Below are 17,965 nucleotides of genomic sequence, written 5' to 3' on the forward strand. Positions count from 1 at the left end.
GACCGGTGAAGATGCGCAGCCCTAGTAAATTAGCCCTTGCTGTCCTGAGCCCCCCCCCTTCAGAGCTGCTTTTACTGACGCATTGCGATTTAGCGCAGTGCACATGCGTATTTCTAGTGAGTTAACTGCGCTTTTCCATAGACTTCTATTATATCCTGCAGGTGTGGTGCACTTTCTGAAAGTGCACCAAAACTCCTGCTTTCTGTGTGTGTGTGTGTGTGTGTGTGTATATATATATATATATTATATATCTATATCTCTATCTCAACTTTTCATTTGTTGCTTTCTGCCATGTTACTGTTTAGTTCAGAGCATTGACCAAAGTGGGAACTACTTGCTGCAAGCACAAGTATACACTTATGTGGAAAGGAATGTGGGTTATGAGCGTATCAGGGGCTGGGACAAACACTCTGGCATCCGAGTGATTTCCTGCAGTTGTTCTGAGTGAAGACGTGAATTTTAATTGCATAAAATCCCCTAATACGATTTTTGGGATCAACTTGTTGAACTTTAATGATTGGGGCATTTCCAAACCGTTCTACATAAAAAGCATGTGAAGTTCCAGTTTGAAGGGTCACACAAAGCATTCTGCTTGGCTTCAGCAATGCAGCTAGAGTTGGCAGGAAAAAATATTATTCTATGGTTACTGAAAGGAAGAACGTAAAGGGGTTTCCCCTAATCGACTTGATGCTTCTGTTCTTCAATTTTGTTTAAAATTGGAGTGTTAGGGTTTCATTGCTAATTTAAGTCTGCATTGAAGAGACTTCCCCCATTTGCCATCCTGATTGCTGGTGCCACCTGGACAGGAAATATCTGTACAACGTGCAGCAATGAAAAACCTTTTTTGTTTTTACAAAGTATTTGAGTTTTGAACAGTACAAGAAAATATAGTAAGGAACAGCTGGGAGTACAGAGGTGGTGGGATCTGTAAAAGGGTCCACCATAATACTAGAACATATTGCACATACATGAACCAGATATCATGAGTCACAATGAGGCAAAAACTCCATGATTTATTCAAAAAAAAGTGGGGAAATGGAGCTCTATTGGTTGTTGCCACCTTTTACACTGTCGGAGGGGGGAAGCATCAAATGCTTAATGAAGGGGTACTAGAGCAGGCAGGAGGAGCAAGAAGAGGCAGGATGAGAAGGAAGAGTTTGCCTGGCATGGGCAAAGACAGGAGGGAGGGAAAATTAAAAGGATGGTAATGGGGAGCAGTCCACGTGGGCTGGGGTGTGTAGTGGTAATGATGAAATCTGTCAGACTGAGAGCAAGGTTCGGTCTATATATTCAGATGAGTGTTATAGGATTTGCAGGGGTCCCAAAGATTTAGAAATATGGCATGGGAAATTTTAAGGATGCAAGTGGGCTTATGGACCATGGTCCCCATTGGCCTTTGCTGAACTTCAGCAAAATTGAGGTACCGTTGTCTCCAGGCTTAAGCCAGCATGTGTCGAGCTCACAAACGCCACCAGTTTTCTTCAATTGGCGGTTAGATTGGTTTATGCAACAGAGCCCCCCAGGGGTTGCAAGCTAGTGAGATGTTCAAGACTGACCTGATCAAAGAATATACCCTTATCCAGAATCAAGTTGCTTTGGGGCATAACCACCAGATATGGATGCGTGCCACATACCCTACAGCAGTGGTCATCAACCCTGTCCTCAGGGCCCACTAACAGGCCAGGTTTGCAAAATAACTAAAATGCGTCACAGGTGATATTTGCTTGCAGTATTCATCTGCATCTCCCCAAGGCAATACATAAAATCTGGCCTGTTAATGGGCCCTGAGGACAGGGTTGATGACCACTGCCCTACAGCCCTTAAAGAATGATGGGGAGACAGCAGGGGCACATTTTGAAATGCCGTCGGGGGTCAATTACCACAGTGACGGCATTTTGTAGGCATTTTCTTAAACGCTTGGAGGTGGAGAGCCAAATCTTATTCCACACGCCTTTATCTGGATGGATGGCGAGGTCCTTTTCCCAATTTGCGACGTAGGGAAGGTTGCGGTAGCTGAGTCAAGGAGAGAGAAATAAAAATCCTTCAAGTGTGGGTACTTTCTACATCAATTTTCAAATGCCGTCAGATGTTTGGGTGGCCCCGTTTGGCAGCGAAGAAGGCTGTGAACATGGTGGCTTACTTGAGCGTATCGGCCCCATTAGCTGATGGTTGCCAGTGTTAAGGTACTGAAAGCAAAACCCTTTTTTAAAGTCTGGTAAGGGCTGGGGCCCCAATCAGGTCTAGATTGTTGTCTTTGTCCACTTGAAGCACATTAATTCTACAGATATTGATCATGGATAGAGTTGAGCGGACACCTGGATGTTCGGGTTCGGACTGGGGGGCTGCAAATGGCAGCAAAATGTCAGGAAGAGCATGGCAAGTACTCTGAAAATAAATGTGGATAGGGAAATAACTCAAAATAACATAATAAAAATTAAAATAATTTTGACCTAGGAGGACGAGGTCCATATGTATTAGGAGGTTGAGGTGGATGTGGCGGTGTAGGTGGAAGCGGCAGTGGAGGAGGAGGAGGAGGAGGTAGCCAACACAGCAGGTTTTGGTTTTTAATATATGTATTTTTTAAATTGGGGTAAACCCCAAAAGAGTGAGAAAGATCTAGGGTTGCTACCTCATCTCTTTAAACCAGAACACAGAGTAATTACACAGGTTCTGGGGCTAATTTACTGTCGATAAGGCACCAAGTGAGTTTAATTAGCAGCAACTTAATCAGCCAGAGAACCTGTGTAATGTTTTTGCTTTTAAAGGGATGAGATGGCAACCCTAGAAAGATCAGAAAAAAAACAATGGCTGGGTAAGGCCGGCCCGGTGTCTATTCTGCACAAGGTACGGACAAGTCCTGTGGGATCCATGCCTGGTTCATTTTAATGAACGTGAGCTTGTCCACATTGGCTCTGGAAAGGCGGCTGCGCTTGTCTGTGATAACGCCCCCTGCCGTGCTAAATACACGTTCAGACAATACACTGGCCGCAGGGCAGGCCAGCACCTCCAAGGCGTAAAGGGCAAGCTCAGGCCATGTGCCCAATTTGGAGACCCAGAAGTTTAAGGGGGCATAGCCGTCATTCAGTACGTGTAGGCGTGTGCACACATACTGCTCCACCATGTTGCTGAAATGCTGCCTCCTGCTAAAACGTTCCATATCAGCTGGTGGTGCTGTTTGTTGTGGCGTGCTGACAAAGCTTTTCCACATTTCGGCCATGCTAACCCTGCCTTCTGAGGTGCTGGCGGTGCCCCTGCTGCGTTGGCGACCTCTTCCTCCTCCTCTGCCTTCGCCTTCTGCTTCCACTGTGCCCCTGCTGCCAGGTGGGAATTGCACCAGCAGCGCGTCTACCAGCGTGCGCTTGTACTTGTACATCTTGCCTTCACGCTCCAGTGAGGAGATTAAGGACGGTACATTGTCCTTGTAACGGGGATCCAGCAGCGTGGCCACCCAGTAATCGGCACCTGTTATAATGTGCGAAACACGCCGGTCGTTGCGGAGACACTGCAGCATGTAATTGCTCATGTGTGCCAGGCTGCCCAGAGGCAACGAACAGCTGTCCTCTGTGGGAGGTGTATCATCTGTATCTCCCCAGCCACGCACCAGTAATGGCCATGAGCTGGTCTGGATGCCATCCTGCTGTGAACATGGTTCCTCCTCCTCCTCATCCTCCACCGCGTCATCCTCCAGAACTGTGCCCTTGCTGGACAATTGTGTACCTGGCCTTTGTTGGTGCACGAACCCACCCTCGGAGCCACTTGTGAATGACTGCCCTGAAAGCCTTGGAAATTATCCCGATTCCTCCTCCTCCTGTGCCACATCCTCTTCCATCATCGCCCGTAGCGTTTTTTCAAGGAGGCATAGAACTTGGATAGTCACGCTGAGAGCGGCATCATCGGCACTGGCCATGTTGGTGGAGTACTCAAAACAGCGCAACAAGGCACACAGGTCTCGCACGGAGGCCCAGTTATTGGTGGTAAAGTGGTTCTGTTCCGCAGAGTGACTCGTGCATGCTGCAGCTGGAACTCCACTATCGCCTGCTGCTGCTCGCACAGTCTGGCCAGCATGTGCAAGGTGGAGTTCCACCTTGTGGGCACATCACATATGAGGCGGTGAGCGGGAAGGCCGAAGTTACGCTGCAGCGCTGCCAGGCAAGCAGCAGGGTGAGAACGCCGAAAGTGCGCACAGACGGCCCGCACTTTCTGCAGCAGCTGTGGCATATCGGGGTAAGTTTTCAGGAAACTCTGCACCACCAAATTCAGCACATGCGCCAGGCAAGGGATGTGCGCCAAACCGGCTAGGCCCAGAGCTGCTACGAGATTTCGCCCGTTATCGCACACCACCAGGCCTGGCTTGAGGCTCACCGACGCCAACCACTCATCAGTCTGTTGTTCCATGTCCCTCCACAACTCCTGCGCGGTGTGTAGTTTTTCCCCCAAACAGGAAAGTTTTAAAACTGCCTTCTGGCGTTTACCCATGGCTGTGCTGAAGTTGGTGAATTTGTTACGCTGACTGGATGAGGAGGCGGTAGAGGATGAGGAAGCGGAGTAGAAGGAGTTAGGAACAGGAGGCAAACTGAAGCGCCCTGCAATCCTCGGTGGTGGAAGGACATGTGCCAAACTGCTATCCGCCTCAGGCCCAGCCGCCACTACTTGGCACAGATGGCGTTGCGCAGTGCACACCTGATTTTGTCCCCCACTTGGTTGTGCAGGGAAGGGATGGCTCGCCTGGAAAAGTAGTGGCGGCTGGGCACGACGTACTGTGGGACAGCCAATGCCATCAGGCTTTTAAAACTCTGCGTCTCCACTAGACGGAATGACAGCATTTCAAAGGCCAGTAATTTTGAAATGCTGGCATTCAGGGCCAGGGATCGTGGGTGGGTAGAGGCGTACTTCCTCTTACGCTCCAGTGTTTGGGAGATGGAGAGCTGAATGCTTCCATGGGATGTTTGGCGACCCAGGTGGTAGTGTTGCTTGCCGGTCCTCTAATTGAGGGGTGGCAGGTGGCACTGTCACTACAGAGGTGGATGAAGAGGCAGAGAGGCCCGAGACTGATGCAGAAGAGGAAGCAAGAGGAGCCAGAGACCTTTCTTGGTTTTTGAGGTGTCTACTCCACTGCAGCTCGTGCTTTGCACTTAGATGCCTGGTCATGCAGGTTGTGCTCAGGTTGAGAACGTTTATGCCTCGCTTCAGGCTCTGATTGCACAACGTGCAAACCACGCGTGTCTTGTCATCAGCACATTGTGTGAAGAACTGCCACGCTAGGGAACTCCTTGGACCTGGCTTTGGTGTGCTCGGTCCCTTGCTGCGTTGGGCAGTAGCAGGCGTACTGTCTAGGGGACGGACGCTCTGCTTTGGCACCCTGCTCCCTCTTCTGCTGTGCTGGTGGCTCTGTGCGACCACCGCCTCTTCCTCCGAACTACACGGGTCACCTGCATGAGGTTGATTCCATGTCGGGTCGAGGACCTCATCGTCCTGCACATCATCTTCCACCCAGTCTTCACCACTGCCCTCCTTGTCGGTCTGCACAATTGCAAAAGCACCAGCAACTGTGTTTCATCATCATCCAAGACGTGCTGTGATGGTCCCCCATGTACTCATCTTGAAATATAAGTGGTTGGGCATCGGTGCACTCAATCTCTTCCCTTTCTGGGGCTGGGCTAGGTGGATGGCCCTGGGAACACATGCTAACAGACTCATCAAAAAGAAGAAGAGATGCTTTGGGGCTCAGACTGCTTGGCTGATTTGCAAGGGGGTGAGGTGAAAGACTGATGGTGGACATCGGCTGCAGGCGCCAACTCTGAACTTTCAGCACAAGACTGGTTGGAAAACAATGTGAAGGAACTGGAGGCACTGTCAGCAACCCAATCTACTACCGCCTGTTCTGCTCCTGGCCTCAACATTCATAGAGCTGGATTAGGCCCAACCGAATACCGCTGCAGGCTCTGTCGGCTACTCGCACCTGAGAAAGGTGTTTCACTTGTGCGTGTAGCTGGCACAGATCGACCACGTCCTCTCCCTGTAACAGGAGCTCCACCAGCAGCACCACAGCCACGTCCCTTATTTGACGTTTTCCTCATATTTCTCAAATTTAGGGTCTTGAAATAGGCAGAGATTCACCTATATATTTCTCTACTTATAGCAAGAAGCAGGAACCTACCCCCTAAAAAATGTACTGCACAGACAGTATATCACAGGGGACAGGTGCAGTGCTGTTGAAATATACAGTCACCTATAGATTGCTGTTCCTATAGGAAATTTCTGGAACCTGTCCCTGAACTATGTACTGGACACACACAGTATATCACAGGTGGTGGTAGGTGCAGTTGAAATATACAGTGTCACCTATAGATTGATGTCCCTATAGGAAATATCTGGAACCTGTCCCTGAACTATGTACTGGACACACACACACACACCCATCCTGAAGCAGGATACACCTAAATGACACTGTCCCTAAGCAGCAGCCTCTCCCTATGATAACTAAAGCACAGTGACGAGCCAGGAAACATAAGATGATGCAGATATCAAAGAAATAAAGTGTGCCTGTTTAGATTTCTGAAGCAGGATACAGCTCTCTGACACTGTCCCTAAGCAGCAGCAGCAACCTCTCCCTATCATAACTAAAGCAGATTGACGATCTGTGCTGTGAGCCTCTATCTAATATAGAGGCTGGTCACATGATGGGTCACATGCTGCACTGGCCAATCACAGCCATGCCATAAGTAGGCATGGCTGTGATCAGTTCCCAGTCACAGTAGTAAAACAAATGGCGATTGGCTGCCGTGCAGCGCGCCAAAACATACCCGAACTCCGACCCCAAACTTTTTCCAATTGTTCGGGAGCAAAAAAAAAAAACAAAGTCCGTAGCGAACCCGAACTTTACAGTTCGGGTTCGCTCAACCCTAATCATGGACTTTATAGGCACATACATTTCAATCCAAATTTTTTTTTTTTTTTTCTATATTAACAAAGCCTTAAAACGCATTTGACATTTTCCTTCTACCTGGAAAAAAAATTACATTGTCTTTTTTAGTTTGACGTTAATATAATGCACCAAGTATATGTAACTCCGCCAGGTGCAGGGGTTCCACCTTTCCCCAAAATAGGTAGAATACGTATCGGCCTAAACTGAGGAAAACATTTTTTTATATCGTTTTGAGGGATATTTTATTATAGCAAAAAGTAAAAAATATTGCATTTTTTTTCAAAATTGTCGCTCTATTTTTGTTTATAGTGCAAAAAAAAAAAAACGCAGAGGTGATCAAATACCACCAAAAGAAAGCTCTATTTGTGGGAAAAAGAGGACGCCAATTTTGTTTGGGAGTCGCATCGCGCAATTGTCAGTTAAAGCGACGCAGTGGCGAATCGCAAAAACTGGCCAGGTCCTTTATCTGCATAAAGGTCCGGGTCTTAAGTGGTTAATAAAAGCAGATAAACTCACATTTAAGCAGTAAAATTAAGTATAACATCCACGAGCGCCGAACTCGTACTAAAACGTCAGACTCTGTGCCCGGTGCTCCAATCCCGACGCGTATCGTCACATGACTTCATCAGGGGAAGGGTAACATAATGTAATATACCAATAGCATATTCATATACAAAAAAAAGTTATGGAATAAAGAACATCACTTCACATGTCCACATAAAGATGTTCTCTCATTTGGCAAGGGGAAATTTCACAATGTGGGGGTGGGACTAGACAGCAAAAAAGGAACTTGACCAGTTTAAACCCAATTGGAAGTTTGAATGTTGTTGCTGTTGGCACCACCATGTTTCCTTTCTTGCACTTGCTTATAAGTAGTTAAGCCTTACTTTACCCTTAAAGGTAACATAACATTTTGATTTTGTTAGAAAACCAGCAGACCTCCAAAACCTTGCCCCAGGAACACATCCCCCCTTTATAACCTACAACCATGAGGTGAAGACTGATGTGAACAAGATAGAAGAGTTTCTGGAAGAAGTACTATGCCCTCCCAAGTAAGCAAATTAATTTTATATAGTACTGTTAACAGATGTATGTGAAATATGTAAGCTTGCAAAATAAATACTGTATTTATTGGTGTATAACACTTACTTTTGTACCCTAAACATGGAGGGTAAACTGTGCCTGTTTGTTATACTTAGGGGGATGTGGAAAGTTTTTTTTTTTCCTGAAACTTCCCTCTTAAAGTTAGGGTGCGTGTTTTATACGCCGATCAATACGGTACATATTTTATTTTTATTTTTTCCAGTAAAAATTTATAGTAAAATTACTTCTAAATGGTTTATTCAATGGCAATCTTTTGCCAATGTTTTAAATTTGGAAAGGCCAAAAAATAAGCCTATTTAAAATATGCAATTTTTTTTTTTCTAGGTACCGTAAACTGGCAGCCAAGCATCCAGAATCCAACACTGCTGGCATGGACATATTTGCTAAGTTTTCAGCATATATCAAGAATTCCAAACCAGACGCCAATGAAGGTAACTGCTCGACTGCTCTGTGTCAATTAGGATGTATTTCAGTGAAGGCTCTGTCTTTGTGGTACAAAAGGCCATGGACTACAGAGGCAGCTTTATGCTTTTGTACCTACTCTATCTAGAGTGATGATGTCTTGCAGAGGTCACAGAGTGCACTTGTCTCTGTAGTATGATAAGCAGATTGAGTCCACAGCAGCAGATCTGCTGATTGTCGATTGTGTTTGTGTGTGTGTTTTTTTTTCTGTAGCGGCCTAATAATGTAAGCACTGTTTCTCCAGGCTTGCTGTTGACTACACAGTGCATGTCACTACCTCGCTGCCAGACAGCTTTGGAAAGTGACCAGAAAGAAAGCAGGTCACAAGAGCAAATGGTGGATGTGTGGTTTCTTCAGGGGGATTTTATTTTGCTCTAAAACTTTTGAAGATTTATAGGTAGATTCAGAAAGAGTTAGGCCGGCTTATCTACAGATAAGCCGACCGAACTCTGAATCTACGCCGCCCTATGTTTAAGTGTATTCTCTAAGATAGGACGGTGCTTCCATTGCGGCCGGCGTAGATTATGTAAATGAGCTTGTACGCCGATTCACAAATGTACGCGCGGCCGCCACAGTCGAATTACATCGTTTCCGTAAGGCCTTAGGCGGCCTAAAGTTATTCCACCTATGAAGTGGAATAACAATGTTAAAGTATGGCCGCCGTTCCCGCCGCAAGGTTCGAATTTTTTACGTTGTTTGCGCAAGTCGTCCGCGAATCGGGAGTTACGTAGTTTACGTACACGTCGAAATCAATAGGCCCGTACGGCGTACTTAGCCGCAATGCGCACTGGGAAATGTAGTCGCCCGGCGCATGCGCAGTGTAAAAAAAACGTAAGGTCAAGCCTCATTTCCATACTACACGCCCCCCTACAAGTAATTTGAATTGGGCGCCCTTACGCCCGCTTGTTTTAGGCTACGCCGCCGTAGATTAGCAGGTAAGTAGATTGAAAATCACTACTAGCCTAAATAATTTACGGCGGTGTAGCCTAAACAAGCTAGGCTAGGCCGCCCTTAAGTTAGTCCAAGCTACCTGAATCTACCTATTAGTTTGTCCCTGTATGCCCCATGCACAGTGGAATTCATATACAGATGTGCTTGGAGCCAATTTCTAAATGCACCTGGAAGCATGTAAATTTGCTGTGGCTGAATGCACACGTAGATGTTCAGCAGCTTCTAGGTGCAATCACTCTGCATTTACACAAAATATACATTTTTTAATCCTGGGACCGTTTTACGTTGGTAATTGGGCTAAATCTGGGAACATCAAAATAAGTTGTTTAGATCTACCAGGTTACTCTTCCTGTGTGGTGGTCTGAGTGTGTGGGGCTTATACTGCCACCACTGTAACCATTAAAACTTCACAGCTGGAGAAGGAATACCAACTCATGGCTAGGAGTTTATTTAAAGTTTATTCTTCAGGCTTTAGAAATCTGCTGACCACTTCTGCATATGTGCAAAGTGCTGACAGTTACATAGTAAGTGAGGTTGAAAAAAGACAAGTCCAACCTATGTATGTGATTATATACACAGATATGACAGTAACAAAGTTCAATAAAAATGTGTAAAATATACTGTAAAGAAATACATTTTAAAGTATAATACACATAGACTGTTAGGCCTCTTGTACACTGCTTCCTAAAAAATATTTTAGACATGCAGGCATTTTTCTTCCTGATCTATAGGCAGCCCATTGTTTTCAATGTGCCTGTACACACAGGTGCATACACATGCTTTGCATATCGATACGTACATGCTTAAAACGCCTAAACGGTATTGTTTTTTTTAGAGTGTAAAATGTTCCAGAGCTTGGCAGGGTGCTGTACATAGCTTCCCAAAAACATACCAGCACCCTGCCCCTATACGCCTCTCAAATTCCCTAATGCAAGCCGTTTGAGTCTTGGAGTTATGCAAAAAACAAAATGCCTTGATGGGAGGGATGCCCCTCTCAAGGAGTGGGTGTTCTAGGCGGATTGTATTTGCATGCAGACCAATATAGGTGAGGCCTACATGCGATACTGAACTTCCATGACTTGAGAGAGCAGAAATCCAATTAAATGGGACAGGCCAGGGGCGTGGTCTGGAGCTGCATGGAGTAGGACGTGCTGGGTGAGAGCTCCGCTCGTGGCTGATCCTATCTACATCCATCCTGGGGGAATCTACCCTGAAAACTAGCAACAAGCTCACCCACCTATGCCGCTAGTATTTGACAGCGACATGTCGCCCCCTAAGAGGTCTGGGGCCCTGGCAAAACTCGATAAGAGCCGTCATGGTGATCGGGACCAGGTGGAGGAAGATGGCGCCGCCATGCTCCCTGAGAGTGAGGACCGTCCATCTGGCGACACCGCACGGGTTTTGGAGGCTATTGCTGCCTGCCAAACGTCCCTTACAACCAGGATCGAGGAAGTTAAAGTGGACATCTCCCACATTCGGCATGACATGCACAAGCTGCGGGACCGGGTGTCGGAGACAGAGCGCAGGCTGGACCACGTGGAAGATGGCCTACACCCGCTCCAGGTCACGGTGGAAAATTTGCAGCACCAACTCCAGGCGGTGCTCTCTAAGCAGGACGATATGGAGAATCGCCTTCGCAGATGTAATCTACGTTTTGTGGGTCTTCCCGAACGCTCGGAAGGAGCGGACCCCCCTACTTACCTGGAAAACCTGCTTGTTAAAACTTTTGGCAGGGAGGCCTTCTCCTCCACTTTCGTTGTTGAGCGCGCCCATCGCCTTGCTGCAAAACCCCCTCCGGAGGGGGCCCCCCCGAGGACCTTCATCGCCAAGCTGCTGAACTACCGCGATCGTGACGCTGTCCTCCGACTTACCCGTGAGAAGGGGAATATCCCCCTTGGCAATGTAACGGTGGCCGTGTATCCGGATTTTTCGTCAGAAGTTCAGAAGAGGAGGGCGCGATTCACAGAGGCAAAGCGGCTGCTGCGCGTGCATCACCTACCATACGCAATGCTCTTCCCAGCGCGGCTCCGTGTTGTGTGCGATGGTAAGGCTCAATTTTTCGAAGACCCTCAAGCAATCCTCTCCTGGCTGGAGCGCCGCGATGGAGCCGGCTCGTCCCGTAACTGATCCCTCGCCTCTCATCCCAGTTTGTCACCTGTCCCGCGCGGTAAACCGCTCTGTTTCTCCTGGACAACGTTGCCTTGGCTGTATGGACTTCCTAAACAGTGAGTTGACTATGCTCCCGTCCGAGGCCCCCCATCTCCCTTCCATCCTTGCATACCCTGTCATGATCCCCCCCTCCCCCCCCTTTTTTTCTTTCCTCTGCTTCCCCCGGTCATTTCTCCCCCTGTCACTAGCCACGAGTGGCCCACCCGCACCGGTATCCCACCTGAACAGATACCCCACTCTTGCACCAGTGTGTGCTCTACAGTTTGGTCGCCCCCCTGACCTCATTGGTTGCCCTGTCCTCTGGGTACTTCCATCACCCTAGGCAACCATTACTAAGCTACTGTTTCCCTGGCCGGCCCCCGTCCCCAGACTTTTGGTGGGTGGTGGGGTGTTATACCTGCTATGTCGGTCCAGTGTTTTTGCAGGCTATGTTCAGTGCGTTTACTATAGTGCTAGTAATTTTGTTTTTTGCTTGTTGGTTCTTTTTCGTTTTATTTTAGCAATGTCGGAGTATTATGCAGACCTTATTGAACTTTCTGATATGTTTCCACATGTGGGGTGGGCGTCGCGCTTCCTCGTGCTGGGTTCTATTTGGGCCCTCGGGGGACGCGCGGCCCCCACCTATTGCCCCCAGGTCACTCTACGTGGTCTTCCCGCCCCCCCGACTTCGGGGGGATGCGGATCCCCCCTATGCTATTACACCTTCCCATGGCGTCCCTAAAGGTGGTGACCTGGAACGTTCGTGGTTTGGGGGACCGGACTAAACGTTCGGCAGTCCTCTCCCACCTGAAATCCCAACATGCTGATGTTTCTATTCTCGTGGAGACGCATCTTGCAGGTCAAAAACAGTTGTGCCTCAAGAAAGCCTGGGGTGGGGTGGGTATACCAGGCCCCCCACACCTCTAATTCTCGAGGTGTGGCGGTGCTGGTAGCGAGATCCCAGCAATTTCAGCTACACACGTTGCAATCGGACCCCCAGGGTCGCTATTTATTTTTACATGCCACTATCGGCGGCCTAGAGGTACTGCTCCTGGCCTTCTATGTTCCCCCCCCTTTTCAGTTCGAGGTGCTTCAGCGGGGGGTGGCTTTCATGACTCTCTACCCATCGGTGCCTGCCATATGGGCGGGCGACTTCAATATGGTCATCTCCCCATCCTTGGACAGATTGGGCCAGAATGCCCCTAGGGGCCCTGTGCCGTGCATCACTAGGTTTGGTAGGTTCCTGGCTGAGTTTGCTCTGACTGACACCTGGCGGCACAAGCACCCCACCCAACTAGGATTTTCCTGCTTCACCCCCTCCCGCGCCGTGATGTCACGTATTGACCTTATACTTGTAACCCCCTCCCTCCTCCCATATCTCCTTGATGTAGGCTTTGACACCAGGACACTTTCCGACCACTCCCCATACTGGGTCAAGCTGAGGCTCCCATCACCCCCCACGACCCGGATCTGGCGCCTCAATCCATTTTGGTTGAGTACTCTCCCGGAGCTGGAATCTATTGGGGCGGAATGGGTCCGCTTTTTTAACACAAACGTCGGTTCAGCCTCGGCGGGACCTGTGTGGGAGGCGTTCAAACTTCATGCTCGCATGTTCCTATCCTCCCGCATCAACAGACACAAAGCCTCTTCTAAACAGCTAATTCACCAGGCCGAGACACAACTTAGATCCCTCGAGCGGGCCTTCCTGGCTGATCCGTCAGACACTACCACTTCCCAGCTCCGTCTGCAGTCCAGACTGACGGACCAATTGCACCTTGAGAGGGCACGCCGGGGCATCTTCTTTAACAAACAGCGCACATACGAGCATGGGGAACGGGCTGGTCGGCTCCTTGCCTATATGGCTCATCTAGATCACAAGCCCCCCGTGGTTGTGGCCCTCCGCGCGGAATCCGGGGCGATACTCTCGGACCCTGATCAGGTAGCGGAGGAGTTTAGGTCCTTTTACTCGAAGCTCTATACCTCCAATACACAACACTCCAGGGAGGAGCTTACCGCCCTTCTACAGAGTGTCACCTTCCCTACCCTATCCCAAAGTCAAGTCTCTATGCTTGAGGCTCCCATTACCACCGTCTGTGTGGAGACGGCCATCGCGAGCCTCCCCACTTCTAAAACCCCGGGCTCCGACGGGCTTCCCCTCGAATTCTACAAGTCCTTCCAGGACTCTCTTGTCCCCAAGCTTTGCGAGCTATACAATCACGCCTTTGACACGGGAACACTTCCCTCCTCCATGAGTGAAGCTATTATTGTCCTTATACCGAAACCAGGCAAGGACCCCATGCTCCCCGAGTCTTACCGCCCCATTTCACTCCTCCAGCTAGATGTGAAGATCCTTGCTAAAATCCTTGCCCTGCGCCTTAACAAAATTATCTCCAGCCTGATACACCCCGACCAGACTGGGTTCATGCCCAACAAAAACACGGCCTTCAACCTCCGCAGGCTCTACATGAACCTTCAGGCTCAGCACGTAGAGGTGGGCTCCAGAGTGATAGTTAGCCTCGACGCTGCCAAGGCTTTCGATTCAGTGGAATGGCCATACCTTTGGGAAAGCCTTGGCAGATTCGGTTTCGGCCCCCGCTTTGTAAAATGGCTCCAACTCCTATATCAGGCACCCACGGCGCGTATCAGGGTCAATGGTAGGACCTCCTCTCCTTTTCCTCTCTCTCGCGGTACTCGCCAGGGCTGCCCCGTCTCACCCATGCTCTATGCCCTTGCAGTGGAACCCCTGAGTATAGCCCTACGTAGTCATCCGGGGATTAACGGGCTGCGATGCGGACAGGTTACCGAACTACTCAGCCTCTACGCTGATGACATGCTCCTTTACCTATCAGATGCAGGCCCCTCACTCCAATTGGCCCTTCAGGTTATAACCCAGTTCGGGGAATTTTCGGGCCTACAGATAAACTGGACTAAGTCCCATATCCTCCCCCTAGATCTAGGCCCCCCTACTGCGACACAGGCGGCCCTTCCACTGCTGCGGTCGGATGTTGTTAAATACCTGGGCGTTCATGTCACTAGATCCCCCTTAGATTACATACGTCTCAACATTGAGCCACTTTTCCAGACGCTGAAGTCCAAAACTCAAACGTGGTCCCGTCTCCCTCTTGGGGTGATGGGCCGGGTAAGCCTAGTAAAAATGATCCTCCTCCCGAAGCTGCTCTATGCCTTTTGGCATGCTCCGCTATATATCCCCCCCCGTATTTTTAAGGCCATGGAGTCCATTCTTAACTCATTCATCTGGGGCCCATCTCGGCATAAACTGCCGTGGCGGGTCCTGAAGTGCCCCTCCAGTCAAGGGGGCGCTTCGGTTCCAGACCTGTTCCTGTACTATGTCGCATCCCAGCTCTCCCACTTCTATCACATCCACCATTCTGATGGGAGGCGATATCTGGCCATGGTGTGCTCCAAGGCCCATGGCCCGGTCTCGCACCCTTTCCAGCTCACGTATTGTGCACCCCGCAACTCTAGGCGATCGGACGACAGGAATCAGCTGCTCTTCCACCATCGCAAAATTTGGCAGATTGCCATGTCGGTTGGCAAGGCTCCGTCCCCCCACTCTCACACACCCCTTTGGGATAATCCCCAACTGCCTGAATTGGCCATGGTCCCTGACCATGGCATCTGGGTTAGGAGCGGAATTATTTATCTTACACAAGTCGTTGCACACGGTTCGGTCAGGTCCTTCCAATCCCTTAAAGATACCCATGCCCTAGCAAATCACATGTTTTTCCGCTACCTCCAGCTTCGCCACGCACTTACCACACAATTTGGTACTACCATCCCACTTCTCGAGACCCCACTCCCTGTTGACATCGTCCTGGGTTCGGACCCTAAGAAACTGACTTCTCAATTCTACTCGTACCTCCTGGCTCCCTCGGCGGCTGTCACTCTCCAGCAGGCGAAAACTCGTTGGGAACCTGACTTGGGGGTGCTGTCGTCGGAGGATTGGGACGAAGTCCTCGTTAATTGCAGATTAGTCTCCCCCAAGATTTCCGACCGCCTCACCCAGTTATACATCCTGCATCGGTCATACCTAACGCCCCGTCGCATTTTAAAGTTTAGGCCGGACGGCAACCCTAACTGCCCGGGCTGTGACTCCCATGATCCTACCTTCTATCATCTCATCTGGGAATGCCCCTGCGTGCAGGACTACTGGATCCAGGTGGTCCGATTTCTTCACGACCGCATGGGCTCCCCCCTCTCTCTTAGCCCAAGACAATGCTTGTTTGGACTGTTTTCGCTGTCTGAGGCCGAAAAGTACCTTAATATATTTCTACAAGAGACGTTGTTCCTTGCTCGGCTTCAGATAGCGAAAACATGGCTTAGGGGCTCTCCCCCTACCCTGCAACAGTGGACTAAAGCTGTTAATGACACCCTACCCTTTAAAAAGCTTCTTTATGTCCACAGGGGTTGCCCCGGTAAATATAACAAGATCTGGGATAGATGGTTGGGAGAGGCCTCCACATGCGCTGTTTCCACAGATTAGCGCCCCCCCTTTTTTGCACCTTTTGGGCTTTATTGGGCCGCGGTCCTCACATCTAACACGTCCCATCCCCGCATGTTGTAGTGCATATTCATGTGTTACTTACTCTGCCTTTACTATGTCTGTCATGTCTGCATATTTGACATTGAAATGTATCCTTGCTTGTGGTGCATGTTGCACCGATTATTGCATTCTTTGTAACCATTTGACTTTCATGCTCATTAAACGACGTTCTGATTTAAAAAAAATGGGACAGGCCAGGAACAGTAAGAATGGGAAGGTGAGTGGCATATAATTCTGGACATCCTCCAGCCAGGAGATGAGGCTGGAGTTCAGCTTTAAATCAAAGGATATTAATTTAATATTTAAGGCAACACGGTCTCCATTTGAAATGGGAAAGCATTTTTAGAATGTAAAGACTATATAATTCAGTATGTCATCTGCTTCAGAAAAAAATGTTGTTGTGTTTTTTTTATTTTTTTTTATGAGATTTTATGTTCAAATTTTTGCATGTGAAAAATGCGTACTTGTTACGAAGGGCTCTAGCCCAATTAAGTCACAAAAATTGATATGCAGTCAGACCTTGATCTATCAACTTCTTATACAGTATTTATATAGCGCCAACAGCACTTTACAATACAAATAAAACGAGGGTTAAGGGAGCAATGCTCAAAAGGGCTTAAAATCTAATAGGGTGGTGCAAAAGGTTGTAACTATTGGGAATGAGCTGATGGAAGTGATAAAAGATAAGTTGGAGGTATGATGGGCTTCCCTAAAGAGTTTTCAGGGATCGCCTGAAGGCAGCCAGAGGAGGAGATAGCCGGACAGATTAAGGTAGAGCGTTCCAGAGCATTGGAGAGGCTCTGGAGAAGTCATGGAGGCAAGCATGGGAGGAGGAGACAAGGAAGCTTGAGAGCAGGAGGTCTTGAGAGGAGCGGAAATTAAGTTTGAGTGATATTTGAAGACCAGATTTGGTGATATAGCCGGGGGCAGAGTTGTGGATAGCTTTGTGTGTTGTAGTTAAAATTCTGACATTTGAATCGCTGGGCGATCTGAAGCCAGTGTAGGGATTGGCAGAGAAGGGGTGGCAGACACTGAGCAGTTTGGTAAGGTAGATGAATCTGGCAGCAGCATTCATGATGGCCTGAAAAGGGGATAGCCTATGGGGAGGTAGGCCTATGAAGAGGGAGTTGCAATAGTCCAAGGCGAGAGATAAGGGAGTGAATGAGTAGCTTGGTGGTTTCATTTGATTTTAGAGCGGTTACTGAGGTGAAGTCTGCAAGCTTTTGACAACGATTTGGAGCTAAAAAAAAATAGGTCAGAGTCTAGGATGACCCCTAATACCCTTGTGTGAGGGGAGGGATTGATGGTTGCAATATTATCGGTTCGGTTTTAGAGAGGTCTAGTTTGAGGAAGTGTTGCGACATCCATATTAATATCCGTTTAGTAAATTGGTAATGCGAGACTGAAAGAGTGAAGTGAGGAGTAGACAGATTTGGGTGTCATCGGCATAGAGGTGGTATTGGAAGCCATGGGAGGTTATCAAGTGACCAAGGGAGGAGGTGTAGCTAGAGAGGAGTAAGAACAGAGCCTTGGGGGGGGAACCCTACAGGAAAGGGGGAAATGGAGAGGAGGAGACAGAGTTGTAGGTAACACTGAAGGAGCACTGTGATGGGTAGGAGGAAAGCCAGGATAGAGCAGAATTTGAGGCCAAAGGAATGGAGTTTTTTTTTTGAGAAGTAGAGTGTGGTCAACAGTATCAAAGGCCGCAGAGAGGTCAACTAGTAGGAGTATGGCGTAGTGGCCATTGGTTTTAGCAGTTAGTAAATCGTTACTGAGTTTTAATAAGGGCGTTTCTGTGGAGTGCTTCAAGC

At 48.6% G+C, this 17,965-nt stretch overlaps 1 protein-coding gene across 2 annotated transcripts in view; it reads left to right on the forward strand.

Annotated features, from left to right (window-relative positions):
• Positions 1–17,965, forward strand: part of CLIC4 (chloride intracellular channel 4) — an 82,821-nt gene that overhangs the window by 59,262 nt on the left and 5,594 nt on the right. For both annotated transcript variants that reach the window (XM_040337166.1, XM_040337167.1), the window contains exons 3-4: positions 7,852–7,977; positions 8,354–8,460. In XM_040337166.1, coding sequence (XP_040193100.1) covers positions 7,852–7,977; positions 8,354–8,460 — 233 coding nt within the window. The remainder of the gene's footprint in view (positions 1–7,851; positions 7,978–8,353; positions 8,461–17,965) is intronic.

Source organism: Rana temporaria, chromosome 2 (genome assembly GCF_905171775.1).
Source record: "Rana temporaria chromosome 2, aRanTem1.1, whole genome shotgun sequence".
NCBI lineage: Eukaryota > Metazoa > Chordata > Amphibia > Anura > Ranidae > Rana > Rana temporaria.